Source organism: Dromiciops gliroides, chromosome 2 (assembly GCF_019393635.1).
Source record: "Dromiciops gliroides isolate mDroGli1 chromosome 2, mDroGli1.pri, whole genome shotgun sequence".
Lineage (NCBI taxonomy): Eukaryota > Metazoa > Chordata > Mammalia > Microbiotheria > Microbiotheriidae > Dromiciops > Dromiciops gliroides.
The window spans coordinates 175,713,912-175,732,430 of NC_057862.1; the positions used below are offsets into that span (position 1 = coordinate 175,713,912).

Sequence of the window (18,519 nt, forward strand, 5' to 3'; positions counted from 1 at the left end):
GGGGAGGGATGCAAAAGAGCTGAAGGAGGATGGGTTGGGCTGGTGAGACTTGTGCTTTTTTGTTTATATAAATTTATAATTTCTATAACTCCTCAAGATTTGCAAAACACGAATACTCCCTCAGTAGTTGATCCTCACAACCACCCTGGGAGATGGGTGCTATTATCTCCATTTTACAGACGAAGAAACTGAGGCAAGCAGAGGTTGCAGTGACTTGTCTAGGGTAACATCGCTAGAGCATTTTTTTTTCTTTCTTTGAGGTGGGATCTGAACTCATGTCATCCCTTCGGCCTTGTACTCAGTGCCCCCTAGCTGCAGAAAGCTGAAAACCAGGATGGGTCGGGATGAGGGTGAGGTGGGCAGGGCAGGAAGGGGCAGGCCCAGGTAGGGAACCGCCCTTCTGACTGGTCTGGGACCAGGAAGCCCTCACAGAAGCGGAGTGCAGCCGACGCTAAGGCTAGGGTGAGGTGGGTGGGCGCTGGTGCGTGCGCGCACGCGCGCGGGCCCTCTAGGGCTGAGGAGGGGAGACCGCGAGTATCTCCGAGGAGGGAGGGACTGGGGGCTACAGGAACAGCGAAGCACAGAGTGGGCGGGAAGTGGGGGAGCGGGGAAGTGCGGAAGACCAGGTGTCTGGGGCTGGGGCTGAGGGGCAGAAGGGCGGGGCGGGGCGGGGAAATAGGGCGAGGCTCGGTACATGCGCAATTAGGGCACTGGGAAAAGGGAGGGGCTCGCGGGGTGCGCTGGTCTAAGGCGAGAAGGGAAGCGAGACCAGGGAGGGCGCACGCGTGGTGAGGAAAGCCTGCAAGGGGGGCGGAGCCAGAGGCCGAAGGTAGAGGGGGGCGGGAGGGCTCTGCGGCCTTGGGCGGGGCAGTGGGCGGGGGAGCCCGGGGGCGGGGCTGGGGCGGGGCTGAAGCGGCCCCTGCACGGAGGCCCGCCCGCCATCGCTGAGCGCCCGCGGGCCCGCAGCCCTGCCCCGCTCTGCCAGGATGGTGCTGCCCTCCCTGAAGCTGCAGGACCTGATCCAGGAGATCCGCGGGGCCAAGACCCAGGCCCAGGAGCGGGAGGTCATCCAGAAGGAGTGCGCCCACATCCGGGCCGCCTTCCGCGAGGGCGACACCCCCCAGCGCCACCGCCAGCTCGCCAAGCTCCTCTACGTCCACATGCTGGGCTATCCCGCCCACTTTGGACAGGTACACCGGGCCCGGGCACGGCGCCCCCGGCCGGAGCCGCCCGCCCCTGCAGCTCTCCCAGGGACTCCCCCAGATACACACAGACTCACACCCCAATCAGAAGCGTAGCCTAGTGACCCGTCATCCCCCATCCTGTAAATCAGGGAGACAGTGGAAGGCTAAGACCAGTAGTTCCAATGTATCCTTCACTTCAAAGTGAGTAACTAAACCAGCTCTCTATACAATCCTACATCCTAACATATTCACAATTGAAACCACTGATTTAAAAAGCGTTAGTGTGAAATTGCTATATGATTTGAAATGAAGGGGGTTTACCTTACCTTCAGAATTACATTTCCTGCCAATCTTTCAGCCAGTTACATTTTGGTTGTATTTTGTTTAAGCTATTTGTAGGAAGAAAAATAAGTTTAAAAGCCCCCTCCAAAATTCCCAATACTTAACTCTGGCTGTCTCCGGCTACCCAGACCCCAGCCTCACCATAGGCAAGGGGGCACAGCCATGCTAACCAGGATTAACCCCTCAGGTAACCTTCCCAGGGACCCCTCCTTCCTGTCCTCATACACACAGGCTCATACCCTCAGGAGTGATAGGCCATTTCACCTAAGACCCGAGCCTGGGACTACCTATTTTTCTTCATTGATAAATTGAACTAACATTAACTGAGTATTTGAAATGAGATCCCCCCCAATCTCCTCTGTACATCTAAAGAACCTCTTCCTTTCACCTATATAAACACACATCAGTAAAATGTCTCAGTCTTCTATGATATCGGATGGTGTCTGTCTATCCCAGATAAAGTAAATTAGATGATCTTTAAATTCTCCTGAGAATTTGGTGTCAGGAAACTTTTTTCCTTTTTAATCAGATAATGAGAGCTATATAATCTTTTTTTGCGGGGGGGGCAATGGGGGTTAAGTGACTTGCCCAGGGTGACACAGCTAGTAAGCGTCAAGTGTCCGAGACCGGATTTGAACTCAGGTCTTCCTGACTCCAGGGCCAGTGTTCTATCCACTGCTCCACCTAGCTGCCCCAATTAGATGGTCTTTAAAGGCCTCCTCTTCCAGGCCTAGATCCTGGAACCTAAGGTCAATAGCCAGTGAAACACATTGAAAGTAAGGGATCATTTCCATTTCCTGCCCCATTTTGGCACTGTTCCACTTTTCCTATATTGGCTAGTCACCTCTAATTTGGATGTTAGGGAGGGAGATGGAGAGAAGTTTCAGTATCTCTGGTTCCTCTCACTCTTCCTTCACTTCTGTGGCCTCTCCTATCTTTTTATAGATGGAGTGTCTGAAGCTGATTGCGTCACCCCGATTCACAGACAAAAGGGTGGGCTACCTGGGGGCAATGCTGCTGCTGGATGAGAGGCAGGATGCCCACCTACTCATAACCAACAGCATTAAAAAGTGAGGGGGTTGTGGAAGACAAAAAGAATATATTGGGGAGTTTGGAAGATTCCCAACACCTAGATAGGGGAGGTGGGCCCTGAAAGAGAGATGGGGGACATCAAACTAACCTGCTTCCTGGTGTGGGAGGGAAGAACTCAAATCCTAGGACATTCCCCAATCTTAGCAACTCCCCTACAGTGACCTGAGCCAAGGGACCCAGCCAGTGCAGGGATTGGCACTATGTACCCTGAGCACCATGGGCTCAGCAGAGATGTGTCGAGACCTGGCCAATGAAGTGGAGAGGCTGCTGTTGAGGCCCAGTCCTTACGTTAGAAAAAAGGTAAGTAGGGATGGAAGGACATCTGATGCATTTACCCTCCAGAAGTTCTTCCTTGGAATTCTTTTTATTCCTTGCTGCTCCCAAATTTGGGCTTGATACTGCTGTGCCCTTATGATGGCTTCTTGTGGCCTGTGTGTCCCTCTTCCCTCCCCCACCCCCCTAGGCAGTGCTGGCTGCAGTGCACATGATCCGGAAGGTCCCTGAGCTCTCTGACATCTTTCTCCCACCCTGTACCCAGTTGCTGCATGAACGCCACCATGGTAAGAACTCCCTAGCTCAGGGAGCTGCCTTCATCCTCACTGTTAATAGGATCGTCTGAACCTGCCACTCTTCCTTCCTACACTCTTCTGTCTCCTTTTTCAACTCTGGATATGGGTCATAGAAGAACAATTTGTGTGACATGGCCCAGGGTGTATACAGATGTGAAAGGTGAGGGTCATCATTCCCTGAGTGAAACAGGTTAGCAGGATGGATTTGAAGTAGGATTTCCTCTGACTCCATTTGACTTGATTTCCTTCTTTCCTTCCCCTCCCTCCTCCTCCTGAAACCAGGTATCCTGCTGGGGACAATCACACTGATCACAGAGCTATGTGAGCGAAGCCCTGCTGCCCTCACACATTTCCGACAGGTGGGTCAAAGAAGAATCAGGAGACACATAAGGGAGAAAAGTCCCAAGCAGTGACAGTATAGGGGTTTGATTAGGGGATACAGGATTCTCGAGGTCCTATATGATGCTCTGTTCCCATCTCCAGGTGGTACCCCAGCTGGTGCAGATCCTTCGGACCCTGGTGATGTCAGGATATTCAGCAGAGCATAGTGTGGCTGGGGTCAGTGACCCTTTCCTTCAGGTGCGGACCTGACCCTGGCATCATGATCCTTCTCCCCTATTCCTATTGTATCTGGAGACAGAAAAGAGAACTTACTGTGATGAGTGTGGCTCTGGCCATGTTTTGAGCCTTGGGGAGGCAGGCAGGTTAGGCTCACCGCAGCCTCAATCTAGCCTGGCTCCACAGAACCCTAATGACAACCAATTCTGAGATCTTGAAAGTGGAGTAGCTTTATTTAAAGTCTAGTCTTCCCAGGGTCCTTCTGACCCTTGAAGGAGAAAGTGACTGGTTACCTCATTATGTTCCCTTCAGTGCTAAATTCTGCTTAATCCCTTTGATTCTACACTCTGTTGTCCCCTTTTACTCACCCTATATCCTTTGATCCCTTCACCCCAAGGTTCAGGTATTGAGATTACTTCGGATCCTAGGCCGAAACCACGAGGAGAGCAGTGAGGCCATGAATGACATGCTGGCCCAGGTCAGTTTGGTGGGAGTTGGGGTGAGTGGGAACCTGAGTTAGGGATGGTGCTGATTTCAAATTCACCCAATCAGGTGGCCACCAACACAGACACAAGCCGCAATGCTGGCAACGCAGTCTTATATGAGACAGTACTCACCATTGTGGACATCCATTCTGCCTCTGGCCTTCGGGTACTGTCTGGTACTCCCCTCTTGCTACTGTCATGCCTGTTGCTCCTTCTCCTCCACACCCCTAGCATTCCAGAGATGCCACCACACAGTCTTAGACATTACAGATACCATCCCCTCCCCCAGAAGTCACTTTGGCCTTTTTATGTTCCCTAGTGGTATTTCCTTTCACCTACCTGCACTCTCCAGTTTCCCCATGCCATGTATCCCCATATCTCAGGCAGTAGCATCACCCTCTCCCTCACTCCCCCCTGCCCCAGGTTCTCGCTGTCAACATTCTGGGCCGCTTCCTGCTCAACAGTGACAAGAACATCAGGTAAGAAAAAGCTGATCACCTCGGGCTGTCTGACCAGTGCCTGGTCCTCTACCCATCTCTTAGCGTCCTTTAGGGTTAAGCTGCCTGTTAGCACCTACCCCTCGCCACTGTGTCCGTGTCCCAAAGGGACAAGGTTGGGGATGGTGTCTATGGAAGTGATCAACGAAAGTCACTTCTGGGAAAGTATGATGGTTGTCTCCTCTTACCCCCTCACCCCTCAGGTATGTGGCCTTGACTTCTCTGCTTCGACTGGTACAGTCAGATCATAACGCTGTACAGAGGCATCGGCCCACTGTGGTGGAATGTCTGAGAGAACCTGATGCCTCCCTTAGTCGGTGAGTGGAGCTCAGGAGGATTAGACAGAGTAGAACCTCATGACCAAGGGAGAAATTGCATCTGGGGAGATTGAGATGAGGCTAGGAGAGGGAGATGGAGGTAAAGAAATAACTAGTAATCAAAGCAGGAGTTGGAGAACCCTGGTTTGTTGAAACATTCCCTATTTATTCTGCTAGGCGGGCACTAGAACTGAGCTTGGCTCTGGTGAACAGTTCTAATATTCGGTCCATGACCCAGGAGCTGCAAGGTTTCCTGGAATCCTGCCCTGTGGATCTTCGGGCAGATTGTGCATCAGGCATCCTGCTGGCTGCAGAGAGGTGAGAAGTGCTCAGGTTGTGGGAGATGCAGAAGGCTCCTTCCAATACTCCCCTTCTTAGGTAGGCAATGCAAGGAATAACCCTATTCTGTTCTTTGCCCCTAGGTTTGCCCCAACAAAGCGATGGCATATAGATACCATAATGCGAGTGCTGACCACAGTGAGGACAGGGTGCTGGTTGGCTAGGGAGGGAAGGGTTGGGGGAAAGAGGTAACCCCAAAGGAAAAAGTTTAGGAACTGGGCTAACTTGCTGACTCCCTGCACCCTCCACAGGCAGGTGCCCACGTGCGAGATGATGCAGTGGCCAATTTAACTCATTTGATTGGAGGGGCAGAGGAATTGCATGCTTACTCTGTGCACCGGCTCTATAGTGCCCTCGCTGCAGATATTTCCCAGGTAATGCTTTTCCCCACCCTAGCCCCTTCCCTAAGACTGTCGAGTTATTTCCTTGGTTTACATTGAGCATGTATTCCCTTTATTAAGTGCTTTCCAAGCACTAGAAATACAAACATAGGGGCAGCTAGGTGGCGCAGTGGATAGAGCACCAGCCCTGGAGTCAGGAGGACCTGAGTTCAAATCCGGCCTCAGACGCTTAACGCTTACTAGCTGTGTGACCCTGGGCAAGTCACTTAACCCCAATTGCCTCACCAAAAAAAAAAAAAAGAAATACAAACATAAAATCCAGACAGCTCCAGTGCTGAAGGAACTTTACCTTCTAATTGGAAAGATAACACATGCAGAAGGGTCATCAGCAAGCTAGGGTTTTACAGGGTGTTATAGTAAAGGCAGATGGCAAGGCCCAACTGACTCCCCAGATATCTCTGTCCCTTCAAACAGCAAAATATAAAGCCTGAAGGAAGGGGCCTTAGAGATCATTTAGTCCAACCCCCTCATTTTCCAGATGAGGAAAGGGAAGACCAGAGGTTAAGTGATTTTCCCCAGAGCCCATGATTTGAACCCAGGTCTTTGGATTCCCAATCCACTGCCCTTCCCACCATACCTCTGCCAGCCCTCTCCAGTACCTTTATCCTTATCCATCTCAGCAGAGTGGGTGAGTCATTGACTTTTTCCTCAAGAGAAGCTGTATTTAGACTTGTGAGCAGACAGGACACCCTATATCCCAAGGCCCTCTGTTCATTTAGACATTGCAGCTCTCCCTCTTGACCACTAGAGGCCAGTGGGAGCTCAGGGGAAAGGGCCGCCACGACAATGTACCATTTTATTGGTCTGCCCTAAAGCCTCTAATTACCATTTGCCCTAAGGCCCCTTCTTTCACTTTCCCTGCTCAAAAGGTCCCAGAGCCCCACAGTACCAATCTTGGGGCCAGGGCCCAAGGACCAGGAGAGGAAGAGGAACCCAGATGGTAACTTGGCCCTGTCTTCTCTCTATGCAGCAACCCCTAGTACAAGTAGCTGCCTGGTGCATTGGGGAATATGGGGACCTTCTGCTGTCCGGGAGCTGTGAGGAAACTGAGCCCCTGCAGGTGAGGCTGAAGAGAAAGAATTAAGGAAAGGAAGAAGTGCCCACTGGGGTAAAGGACAGGAGCCCGTCCCTTCATTGACTTCTGTTCTCTTTCATTTAGGTTCAGGAAGAGGAAGTGCTAACACTACTAGAGAAGGTGTTGCAGTCCCACCTGTCCTTGCCAGCTACCCGAGGTTATGCCCTCACTGCCCTTATGAAACTCAGCACCAGGCTCCAAGGAGACAACAAGTGAGAAAGAAGCCTCCAGCATTCCTCTAGGGTTCCACTGTGCCCTGCCCTTCTTCTTCATGCCTCCCCTTCCTTGAAGTTGGTTGGCATAGAATCCTAAGACTCCCTACAGCAGTCTTTCCCTCTCCCACTTTTGGGGCTGAAGGACAAGGGCAGGGTGAGGGATGACCAGACTTCTGGCCACACTAACCGCTACCCTGTCCCTCTTCCCCACACTGCCCACCATATGCTCCAGCCGCATCCGACGAGTAGTGTCCATCTATGGAAGTTGCTTGGATATAGAGCTCCAACAGAGGGCTGTGGAATACAATGCTCTGTTCCGGAAGTATGACCATATGAGGTGCGACAATCTGGCCCCAGAGTTCCCCCCTGCTGTGCTCCCCCAACATCCTTTTAGTGATGAAAGTGCCTTCTCTGCACTCAGAAGGTCCTTCCCAATGCCTCTATTGTCCTCCCTCCAACAGATTTTGTCTAACAGTTCCCAACCCTCCCAGAGAACATTCTTTGAATGCAAAGACAACACTGACACACCCAGAGTAAAACAAGCATTCTCATTGTTTTTCCAGCAGCCGTGACTATTTTCACTGAGCTAGCTGTTCTCTCAACCTCTCCTTATGTACCATTTGTCCAAAAGAAGAGTGTTAGGCAGGGAGAGTCCTGAGAGCCCGGATACCTGGGTTGTGTCCTCCTCAGATCAGCAATCTTGGAGAAGATGCCTCTTGTGGAGCATGGTGGACCCCAAGATGATGAGCCAGGAGAAGGCAAAGAGCCTCGGAGTGCAAACAGAGAGGTTCAGGCCCCCACTGAGCCCCCGGTGAGGAGACTGGAAGTACTAGAGTCAGGAGAATTTTAGCCTATTCCCCCCCCACCCCATACTGATGAGCTTTTTCCTTGGTCTCCCCCAGACTTCAAATCTTTTAGACCTCTTGGATCTCCTGGATAGTGCCGCTGGGAATGCCCAGCCATCTCCTGCTTTAGATCTAACCCCAGGAGGTTCCTTATTACATCTATTGGATCTTCCTTCCAATACCCCCTCCCTAGGTAAGTTATTGGCACTGACATGGAGGTGTGCAATCCTCCACAGCTATGGAGCAGGGTTTATCTGGAGTTTCCTGAACTTTCTCTCCCTCCCTCTCTTCCACTTCTCTACTTTGCATGGCCATTCCAGACTCCTAAGGCTGAGCTCTTCTCTGTGACCCTACTCTAGCACCCATCCCGGGCCTAAAGGTATTTGACCGAGAAGGACTACAGATGAATCTGTCATTTGTTCGACCCCCTGAGACACCTGCCCTACTTCTGATCACTGCAACTGCCATCAACACCTCCAAAAGTGATGTCACCCACTTTGTGTGTCAGGCTGCTGTGCCCAAGGTTAATACTAGACCAGATTTTAGTGGGAGAATTAAGAGCCTATAGGAAAAGGGAAAGGAGTAGAGCTGGGGGGTGGGGAGTGGTATGTGGGGAGACAGGCACAATTGCATATTCAGAGGCCTGCTGAAACTAAAAGGCCAACCTTACCTTGCTTTCCCCCCCAATGCCATGGCCAGAGTTTCCAACTGCAGCTGCAGATACCCAGTGGGGACACAGTTCCAGCTGAGGGAGGTCGTCCCATCACACAAATCCTCAGAGTTCTCAATCCCAACAAGGTGAGAGCCAAGAACCCTTATGGTTAAAGGCAGCCATGGAAAATTAGAGGGGCAAAAAGAGCCGGTTCCTTCCCTTTGTTTTCTCCTTCCTAGGCCCCTTTGCGGATGAGATTACGACTCACGTACGACCACTTTGGACAGTCAGTGCAGGAGATCTTTGAGGTGAAGGACTTCCCCCCAGACACATGGCAGTGATGGGACAGGCTTCCTTAGCCTGAGCAGGAAGAAGTCCCACCCCCTCCACAGAGCCCTTAGACTACCTGGGAGCCTGTGGGGCTTGAAGTCACTGTTCCTAAGGGTTACCAGTAGGTGGCACTCTGCCTCCACGAGTCCCTACTGCAGAGACACTGGGGTCTAGGAGGCTCGGGTCTCCCTCTGACAATGAAGGATTACAATAAACTTGGGAGAAGAAAGCCATGTCTAGGTTTATTCTGGGGACAGAGCTCTTGGAAACAACAGAGATGAAGGAAAAGACCTCCTGAGAACGAGATTTCTACCCTGAGCCTTGGGGGGAAAGTCCATAAACAGATTTTCTTTGTCCCCCACTACAGGGCAAAAATGTATCTCAAAAACTCAAACAGACCCAATCTACCATCATGGGTCAAAGGAGCACAAAATTACCAGTGACATCAGGATACTGTTTGTTCTGGTAGAGCCTCCCACCTCTTCCCAACCCCCCCAACCCTCCCAACCCCCAACCCCCTCCCAGCCAGGGAAATCCCTCCTGCTTGCCCTCATCTCTAACTCAGCTGTAAGGCGGTTAGGAGCCGCTGGCAGAATCAATGGCATCGACCAAGGGGGGGCCGGCGAGGGATTTTCCTGTGCTTAACTACTGATCACGGCTAAGTGGAAATCCTATAAACACGAGCGGAAATCAATGGAGGCTGCTTAGCGGCTGGGGGAGAGGGGCAGCCCACAGATTGCATCTGACGGATGAAGGAAAGGAGGTGAGCAGGGAGGAGGTAGTGGGGTAGGTAAGAGCGAAGGCAAAGGAAGTAGAGACAGCAGAAAGACTGAGAGGGAGAAAGCTAGAGGAAGGCTGGGGAATTTAAGGATGGGTCTTATTAGCCCCACCATTCTTTCCCCACTCCCCAGCCCCCAAACAAATGACACCTACTCATCCCATGTCATAGCTGTTTAATTCTCTATGGTTGCAGACCCCTGTTGTTCATCATTCTTCCCTGTGGCCACTTCTAATAGGCGCTGGTAATCCTGAGGCCTAAAGCGCTTCAGGTATACAATCAGCTTGCCAGGTGTTTGCTCCTGCTGTGACACACCTAAAAGTAAAAGGGTGGAGAGAGGTAAACAAGGTCCTATACTATTTAGAAAAGCATGAGAAATCCTCCATTTCCTAAACCACACAGTCAGCATGCCCTAAAGCTATTTTCTAGACAGCATAAGCCCCTGAGCTCTAATCTTCAACCTTCCTGCCTTACAAGTGCTCCGTGACACACATAAAATAGGCTCCCTTAACTCCTAGGGCTTCCCCTTCCCTCATCTTTGGAGTCAGGTTAAGACAGGCTATTCTGGACTGCAGTTCTTGCCCCAGCTGCCAGAGGCAGGCAAAAATATGTGAAGGTAAATATAATCTTTCCACTCTCCAATGGGAGATGGGAAAGGCCTTATAGCAACTGGCTCATTTCAGTTATTGCTTCTGTTCCCTGATAAAGATTAAAGCCCTTCCAGAGGAGGCCAGAGCTCATTGGCTTGGTAATGAAGCAGGGCCACAAATACACACAGATGTAAACCAAGGAATGAAGAAGGATAGCTCCACAGAAAGGTAGAGCTACAGCTATGACCAGGGATATCCATAATCCCACACCCGCCTGGAACAGGCTCACACTATATATTATAGTACTATTAGATATAAACAGAGAACAGGGGCTGTGTATGCTTCTTTGTATTCCCCATACTTGTACATATGGCTCATATCTGTTAAAATGAATGAAAGGAATATGCTGCCAAATGTGCTTCCTAGACTGGTGTAGGACAGAGTAGGCTATATAACCTGTAATCCCCTAGAGACAGGCAGAGATCTTTGTGTAGAAAATCATAGCCTAAATTAAACAAGAAAGGGAGGAAGGGATCCTTGGTAAAAGGTTTTCTGATATAACAAAGGTCCTCTAATGCCTTCTTACCAACCCTCTTCCCAAAGGGGATGGGGTGGGGAACCCTAATTCTTTAAATATGAATATAACATGCCCAGGTCTCCCTCACAGCTACAAAGACAAAACAAGTGATAATACAATCCAGCATTTCCCATGCTAGTTTGGCCAAAGAACTCTTGGATTTGAAATACATCCACGAAGTTGTAGAGACATGAGAGAACACCTGGTCCCAGGTGAGGCCCAGAAGGAGGAAGTGATTTGACCAAGATCTCACTGGAAGTAAAGCTGGAGTCTGAGCCCACGTGTTCTACCTTTGGAATGCTCTTCCTACTACATCACACCACTTTCCTTAAGGGACCTGGGTCTTCTTTCTAAGCTGAGGCCCTTTCTGCTACACCATGCTTGAGTTAAAAGGCACACTGGCCTGGGCTTTATCTGGCTCTATACCCATATGACCTTGAGCAAGTCTTCCTCTCTGGGCCTCATTTTCTTGCCTGAAGTAAAGGAGGTAGCCTAGATCCGCATTCTTAAACTAATTTGGCCATAGAACTCTGGTGCTTGAAATATGTTGACTGAATCCATAAACGGCACTTATTAGGCTGGACTAGCCCCAAAAAGAAAAGAAGTTGGTGAAATTGTAGAGCAAAATAAGCCAATTTTCATACCCAGAAATTGCCCTATAAGCATTTGATACATACTTTAGGGTAAATATGACTAGTATGGACATCACCAAGAAAACACTCCCCATGTCACATGGAATACCAGAATTCCATGAAATATACTTTGGGAAACGGTGATAAAGAAACTGGCACTGAATAAAAAGAAAGCAGCTGAGAATGGAGACAGCAACTGGATAGATAGTAATGTTGGCCATGTGCTTGGGAATGGAAAAGTAGGATTGAAGAGTAGAATAAGGTTGGGACATTTAAGGTAGAGTCAAGGGTGGGGGGGTGCTGGATACAGTCAGGGAGGGGCACATGCCAATGATGTGTACAGTACTGAGCCTGAAGGAAAACTGAAAATTCCAAGAAAGAAGATGAACTACAGATCCAGCCAGAACTACCAATAAAGGGAAAGGGGAAGGATTAGATAAGCCTGTTCTAGATAGGACAGGAATTTGGATACAAATTTTACCCTCTTACAGAAGTGGTACCAGAACGCCCACCCCACCTTACTGCCTAACAGGTCAGTCCAACCCTGGTGGAGGATGAAGGGGAAACAAAATTGAATGTCTGCCCCCTCACCAAGCAAGGAGCTGAGACTGTGGATCTTCTCCAGTGCTTTTGGTACTTCAGCCTCTTCTCGAACTAGGGCCTCCACTTCACCCACTGCATAGCCAAAGTCTGCAGTGTCCAGGTCTACTGTAAGAGGCTCTTCTTCATCACCAGCTCCAGAAAGTGCCAGCTTCCAGACACTCCTCTCGGTTACAAAACTGGCTACTTCCTGCAGCTTCAGCCGCCCTAGCATCTCTGATACACTCTCAGTGCCCAGGCCTGCAGTCCCCAACCTCTCACACAACCGGGCTGCTATGGCAGCCTCTGCTGTGAGCTCTATGTACTTAGTATGGGAGCCAGTGTTGCCTCCTGCTCCAGGGCACTTGAGCTCCCATCCACTCCCTTCACGATGGCGAAGCCAGTGGTCAGTCTTCATAAGAGTAAGCTCCGGAGTGTCATAGTAGCTATCACGGAAAGAAACCTGGCTCTCCTGAGTGCCACCCAGTTCTTTCAACCGATCCTCAATTCCTGGTCTTGGGACAAATTTTTGTTCCACTTCAATCCAGGGATGTGTCATGCTGCCTGTAGCCAACCAGTCAATTAACAAACATTGATCTGGCTTCTACTATCTGTAACAGAGAGAAATAAAGAGGCAACACAGTATATGGTTCAGAGTGCTGAAGTGTGAAGCAAGTCCTAGGGGCTGGGTTCAAATCCAAATTTTGATCTTGGCTTGTAATGACAGGCACATCATTTCATCTCTGAACCTTTGGCATCTCTGAGACAGTAGGTAGAGAGAATTCCCACACCAACAAAATCATACCCTCCCCACTTCCAGCCTCAATTTCCAGGAGGCCCAGTTTTTAAAGCACTCCTACACTTAAAAAAGTAAATTATTCCTCAAGCTAAAGAACAAAGGTGTTTCTCAAGTAAAATGTAAGCCACTTGATGACAAGGGTTTTGTATCCTCGTGACCTAGCACAGTTTCTAGCACCCAGTAGGCTTTTATAAGTCTAAACGAAGAAATCCTTCCTGCCAGGTGGTAATTCACATTTTATACAGTGCTTTAAAAAAACAAAAACCCATCCTGACAATTCTGTGTGCTGGCTCGTTGGAATACTGTTACCCCCATTTTACAGATAAAAAAGCAGGCTCCAAAAAAAATTCGATGGAGGTGGGAGGAGTCCTCTGTTGGCACCAGCCCCACCCCTCTCCACAGGGCTCCGTGGGGGAGGCAGATTTATTGATGTCACTCCCCGGGTCTCCCCCAGCCACCTCCCCCGGGACTCCGCCCGCCCCGCAGGCCCGAGGGGGCAGGACAGAACTTCCCCGCGATGCATGACGGGAGCCAACCACCACCCCACCCTCCGGCCTCCCGGGCCTCGAGCCCCGGCCTCACCCTCGCGCCTCCGGCCCTGGACCCAGCTCCAGCGGCCATATTAGTTCCTGGCTGGGATGGTGTAGACTGCAGGCCGGGTCTAGTAGGCCTGCGGGCTTGTGAAGGGGGCCGAGTCCCCAGCTGTAGGCCGAAGGAGAGAGGCCAAAGTCCCCGCGCTCCACCCCTCGTCCCCACTCGGGTCCGGGGGCGGGCTGGGGTCACTGGGCCTCAGGCGGAGCCGGGGAGCTGTTGAGCCGGGAGCATTGTGGGAGATGTAGTTCGGCAGAGACGCTCCCTCTGCCCGTCTTCCCCCCTCTTCCTCCCCCCCCCACTTCGCCTACACTATCCCACCTCCCTGTCGCCATGGTGACGAGAAAGCTGCAATTAGGGCCAGTGGGGCTCCGACTTAATGCGGCTGGCAGTGGGAGAGAAGGAAGGAGGACTAGGCTTGAGGGAAGATAGGGTGGGGTGGGGGTGTTAGGAAGAGAGGGGAGTCTAGGTCCTAACTCCCCCAGCCAACCTCACAGACCCTGTGGCTAAAAAAAAACCAGGCAGGGCCCCTCCCCTCCCCATCCCCCAATTTCCCCCAGGCACTGCTCTGGGCATAATTTGTTTGGAGAATAAAAAACCGACCTCTCCCCACATCCCCATATTTCTGATCCACTGGATTTGGGATAAATGAGCATAATAATAATATCTTACAATTCTAACAGGCTTTAAGGATGTCAAAAGTGTTTATGTCTCTTCTTGCTCATTTGATCCACACCACCTCCACACTTGGTAGTAGCAGTGTGACAGTGTTATCCCCATTTTACAGATGAAGAAACTGAGACCCAGGTTCAGTGACTCATCCAAGGTTACACTGCGACCCAATGGCAGGCAAAGTGATTCCAAAAAAGAATTTGTTTTGTTTTGTTTTAGCAGAGATTAGAGAAAATGCTGGTATAGAGTCAGGTGGTGCGACCTGGTTAAAACAATAGAGAGGCAGCATGACTTAATTGTACAGGGTGTTCCAAAAGTCTTGGTGTAGTTTTAAGGTATAATATTTCTGACCCCCTGCAATGCCAAGCACCTTATTGAGGAGATGTGTTTTTTCCAGCCTACCTGTATTTGCCAGCTTCAGGAAAATGGGCTTTAAGGGTGGAAAACGTCAGGGATCGAGAGGAGCCAATTTTTGCCTCCTCAGGTCTTGTTCCATTTCCAGACCAGCATAGATGACCAGCTAGGGGTACCATAGGAAGACTGCCTTTCAAAAGTAGTGCTTGAGCAGGAGTACCAGCCATGGTGGTTCTTAAGCATGGAGGGGAAAACAAGATGTTCTGCACCTCAGGCCATAGATCTGACCCAAAACTCCTATTATTAGTTCTGCTTCCTTTTCAGTTGCTTTTGTCTTGCAAAGAAGATATGTTTTCCCTGTCTTTGAATATCACCCCACATAGTCATGACCTCATAAAGTTTTATGTTTTCTTTTGAGGGGAACTGAGGACCTAGGAATCCATATAAACAATTCCATTTAGGAGAAATTCAAGCTAATGGTGAAATATAAGGAATCAATTCTTAGCTCAAGAGGAGCACAAGAGAAGGTTCATTTAGGCATTTATACCCCAAAAGCAGCAGGCATTGGTCAGACTGGAATAAGAAAGGCAGTTGTGTCCACGAATTCTGTATTTAGAGTTTTAGCCATACAATTTGGGAGCAAATCACTCAACCTCTTTGAATTATGGTTCCCTCATGTGTTAGATGAGACTAATACCCACTTTTGGGGATATTTGGTGAAAAAATTAAGTTCACGTATGTAAAGTGCTACATAACGTTACCAATATTGTTATAATTATAGACACTTATAAGACTGCAGGAAGGAGGGAGGGGGAAGGGAGAGACAGGCCCCAAGCAGCTCTGGGGACAGAGAAGAAAGCAAAAACTGATAAGATATTTATGGTTTCTGTAGGCAAGAGAAGAGGAGTACATAGGAATCTGTGGCCCTAAGGTACTTGACTTGGGACTGGCCTCTGGATATAGGGGAGACTGATCGCACGGTAGCAGGGTACAGGGCTGGGGGAGCAAAGCAGCAGCAGAAGCAGCACCATAAGGAAGCCCTCCCCCCAGTTTGCAGATGTTTCCACCGCCAGCCCCCAGCGCCGGGTACTACAGTGACGTCCCAGCTCAGGGTGGGGGCGATTCGGACTACATCTCCCATCATGCCGCGGCAAGAGGACGGCTGCACCTGCTCAGTGGGGCAACCCCAGGCGCCTGGGTATTGATTATTCCATTGTGTTGGGACGCCACGGTTCTAGCCAGTGAATGAGGCGGAGGAGTGAGGGAGTGGAGGAGGAGGAGGAGGAGGAGGGCGAGGAGGAGGAGGAGGAGGAGGGCGAGGAGGAGGAGGAGGAGGCAGGGAGCGAGTGCCCAGGGTGAATCAATGGAAACCCCCACACGAAGCCGGGAAAACACTTCAGCCGCAGCCAAATAGCATTGATTATTTTGTTTCCCTTCCCTCACCGCCGTGCGTTTATTTATTTGTTTGTTTGTTTATTTATTTATTTATTTGTTTCCCCCCCTTTCTGCCCCCGACGCCCCGGAGCGAGCCCTGGAGGGAGGGAGGAGGAGGAGGAGGGAAAAAAAAGAGGACTCAACATCGGAGAAGTCTCTTGCCAGAGCCGCCCCCTCCCTCTCCCCCTCCCCGCCTCGCGCTCTCAGCGGCCGCGATTCGACTGCCGTCTCTGCTTCCAGCTGAGGTGTAAGTGCATCGATTTCCGATGCTGCCGGGGTTTTTTTCCCTCTCGCTCTCGTGCTCGCTCGCTCGCGCTCTCGCTCGCTCTCCTCTTTCCTCCTCTGCTCCCTGGCAGCGCGAGACCGAAGGGAGAGAGGCGCGCGGAGATCGACCGACGGCTGGCCGGCCGGCCGGGAGCAGAGAGACTGGGAGGACGGGGAGCGAGCGGGCGAGCCCGCCCTCGTGGGGAGAGCGGGGGCCGTGGGGGCCGCTCCGGCGGGGGAAGCGGGCGGCGGCGGCGGCGGGAGAGGAGGAGGGAGAGATGGAGAGAGAGGGACGGAGGGCTGGGAGAAGAGGCACAGCTGGAGAGAGGGAGGAGGTCATGAAAGCAGAGACCGGCGGGGAGGTGGGGAGACAGGGCGCGGAGGAGACCCCCAGAGGAATGAATGCCAGTCCGCCCGGCTGTCACCCAACGACGGCCGGGGGCGCGAGCTGTCAGGGGGAAAGAGGGACGGGGCATCTCCGACGTGGGCACCGGACCGGCGGTGGGGGCAGCGCGGGGAGGAGGGGCGGCCGGGGCTGCCGCAGGAGAGCGGGGTCGGGCTGCTTTCGTTTCCGGATCTGAAGTTGGATATATGATTGGAAGGGTTCTGGAGGTGAGGGCAGGCGGCAACACTGGTCAAGGTGAAGGAGGTCTGTCCAGTGGCTTCTCATCTCCTTCCATTTGTCTCTGCCCCTCTCTGTGTGCTCCTATCTTTTTCTCCGTATTTGTCCTTGTTTCTCTCTCTGGCTCCTGCAACTGCATTCCTTTTTCTCTGTGTCCCTGTTGGTCTGTGTATATGTACCCTCATAGGTTACCCTGTCTGCTCACCTAGTAGCCTACCTCTCACCTCATTATTCCTCAGTCTATCCCTGTCTCTTTTGACCCCCAGTATGTCCCGGTCAGGCTGTGTCCCTCCTTTGCAGTCTCTTGTCATTCCTTTGCCAGGTCTGATTGTTCCTGCCCTTCTAGGTTTGTGTGCTGCTGACCCTGAGAATATGTAACCCTCTGGCCGCTTCACTTGGTCCCTTTCTCCATTTCTATCACTGGCACTTGGTCAACCATGGATGTGATAACTTGCTTTGAGAATGGAATTGGGGGAAATGGGAAGAAAGGGGACGGGGAAGCAGTGTATGATAGCAAGTGCTCCCTGTTGCCAGTGTGCCCACCCTTAACAGTATATTTGCCTGGATGTCTCCTCTACCACCTCCACAGCCTTCACAGGGTGGGAGTGGAGAGGGCTCAGGAGTGGAAAGCTCTTCTACTTTATTGTGTTGTTGGCTTTCACCTTTTCATGTGTTGCTTTCCCTTCTCAGCACCATGTCTCCTATTCTCATTTCTCATCATCTTGCCCTTTCTACCTCCCCCTAAAGTTCCTCACTTTTCCCTTCTCCCCACTTTGGCTTACTCTTCTGCTTATTCTGTCATTTTCTATTCCTCTACTTTTGTTTCATCTCCCTTTTCCAACTTATTCTCTCACCCCTCTTGGTTCTCCTTCTTCCATCCTTACTCTCTACCTTTGTTCCTTTCAGCCTACCCTCTTTTCCCACCCATTCTCCCTGGTTCCTCATTCCTTTCCTCTATCATCTCTATTCCCTCCTAAGATTTTTAACCCCAATAGCAGAGGGTGATAGAGAGCTATGATTTCGTAAAGGGAGAGTCAGATGATAAAGAGAAGGGCAATAAACAGGCTAAGGAAAGTTGTAATTGGATTAAGAGGCTCTTTAACCACCTACATCTCACCAGGGTCATCATTTCAGCTAACTGTCAACTTTGTATTTGTGGGGTGATATCCTATAGGAGTCTGAATCCTTCTCTTGTCACACCTCCTCTTTTCCTTCTGTGTTTCAGACTCTTTTTCTGTGTCTGAGTCATGATACATTTCGGTGGCCTTTTCCTCACATTCCTGTTCATCTTCTCCCCGGGCCCAAAGAACATTCTTTCATTGCTGCTGTTACCATATTTGGCTTGAGCACCAATTCTTTACTAGGCACAGTATTCATTAGTGAGGTGAAAGCTAGCCTGTGCAAAGGCCCAAGAGACAAGCAAATTCAACCTAAGGGAAAGAAAAACAGACCACAGGGGCTTGGGAGTTTGCTTTGGTTTCAGTCCATCACTGTTTTCAAGGCCTGTCAGAAGCCAGATAAGGCAAGAAAGAGAATCAGAGATAAATTGAACGAGGGAGGTTTCATAAACTGACAGATAAACAGAAGGGGGGGGGCGCGCAAAGGGAGAAACACTTGGGTAAGGAAATGTGTTTGCATGAACATGGAATAGAGGAAAATATATTCAGTGGGGAAGGAGTGAGAGAGTATGAGAATGAAATGGGATAAGATATCCAGAGAGTAAAAG

The 18,519-nt window shown here is 50.7% G+C and overlaps 3 protein-coding genes across 4 annotated transcripts in view; 2 read left to right on the forward strand and 1 right to left on the reverse strand.

The window, feature by feature from the left end:
* Nucleotides 1–175: 175 nt before the first annotated feature.
* On the forward strand, nucleotides 176–9,130 carry AP1G2 (adaptor related protein complex 1 subunit gamma 2). Its single transcript, XM_043985724.1, has 22 exons — nucleotides 176–467; nucleotides 967–1,190; nucleotides 2,472–2,596; nucleotides 2,777–2,918; nucleotides 3,082–3,178; nucleotides 3,470–3,546; nucleotides 3,671–3,766; nucleotides 4,143–4,223; nucleotides 4,298–4,396; nucleotides 4,654–4,709; nucleotides 4,931–5,044; nucleotides 5,222–5,362; nucleotides 5,467–5,521; nucleotides 5,635–5,757; nucleotides 6,755–6,844; nucleotides 6,944–7,071; nucleotides 7,307–7,411; nucleotides 7,765–7,885; nucleotides 7,977–8,112; nucleotides 8,279–8,442; nucleotides 8,619–8,717; nucleotides 8,811–9,130. The coding sequence occupies exons 2-22, from the start codon at nucleotides 987–989 to the stop codon at nucleotides 8,910–8,912; spliced, it is 2,355 nt and encodes a 784-aa protein (XP_043841659.1). The 5' UTR covers nucleotides 176–467; nucleotides 967–986; the 3' UTR covers nucleotides 8,913–9,130.
* A 710-nt stretch (nucleotides 9,131–9,840) lies between these two features.
* The window catches only part of THTPA (thiamine triphosphatase), a 43,058-nt gene continuing 34,379 nt past the window's right edge, over nucleotides 9,841–18,519 (reverse strand). Inside the window, exons 1-3 of one of the 2 annotated variants that reach the window (XM_043985726.1) lie at nucleotides 13,439–13,674; nucleotides 12,070–12,668; nucleotides 9,841–9,994 (exon numbers count right to left, since the gene is read on the reverse strand). In XM_043985726.1, the coding sequence (XP_043841661.1) occupies nucleotides 9,855–9,994; nucleotides 12,070–12,616 (687 nt within the window). In that variant the 5' untranslated portion in view covers nucleotides 12,617–12,668; nucleotides 13,439–13,674 and the 3' untranslated portion in view covers nucleotides 9,841–9,854. Of the gene's footprint in view, nucleotides 9,995–12,069; nucleotides 12,669–13,438; nucleotides 13,675–18,519 lie in introns of those variants that run through there. The other variant, XM_043985727.1, reaches the window with a different exon arrangement.
* ZFHX2 (zinc finger homeobox 2) overlaps nucleotides 15,808–18,519 on the forward strand; it is a 30,864-nt gene continuing 28,152 nt past the window's right edge. The window contains 1 exon segment of the mRNA XM_043985723.1: nucleotides 15,808–16,154. The gene's annotated coding sequence lies outside the window, so the exon portion shown is untranslated.

What these genes read in the sequence shown, in the direction of transcription:
- AP1G2 (XM_043985724.1), top strand. Translation starts at nt 987, where the DNA reads ATGGTGCTGCCCTCCCTGAAGCTGCAGGACCTGATCCAGGAGATCCGC. An exon ending in GTCCTTACGTTAGAAAAAAG is followed by an intron (nt 2,919 to 3,081) that starts GTAAGTAGGGAT and finishes CCACCCCCCTAG; the next exon opens with GCAGTGCTGGCTGCAGTGCA. An exon ending in TCAGTGACCCTTTCCTTCAG is followed by an intron (nt 3,767 to 4,142) that starts GTGCGGACCTGA and finishes CTTCACCCCAAG; the next exon opens with GTTCAGGTATTGAGATTACT.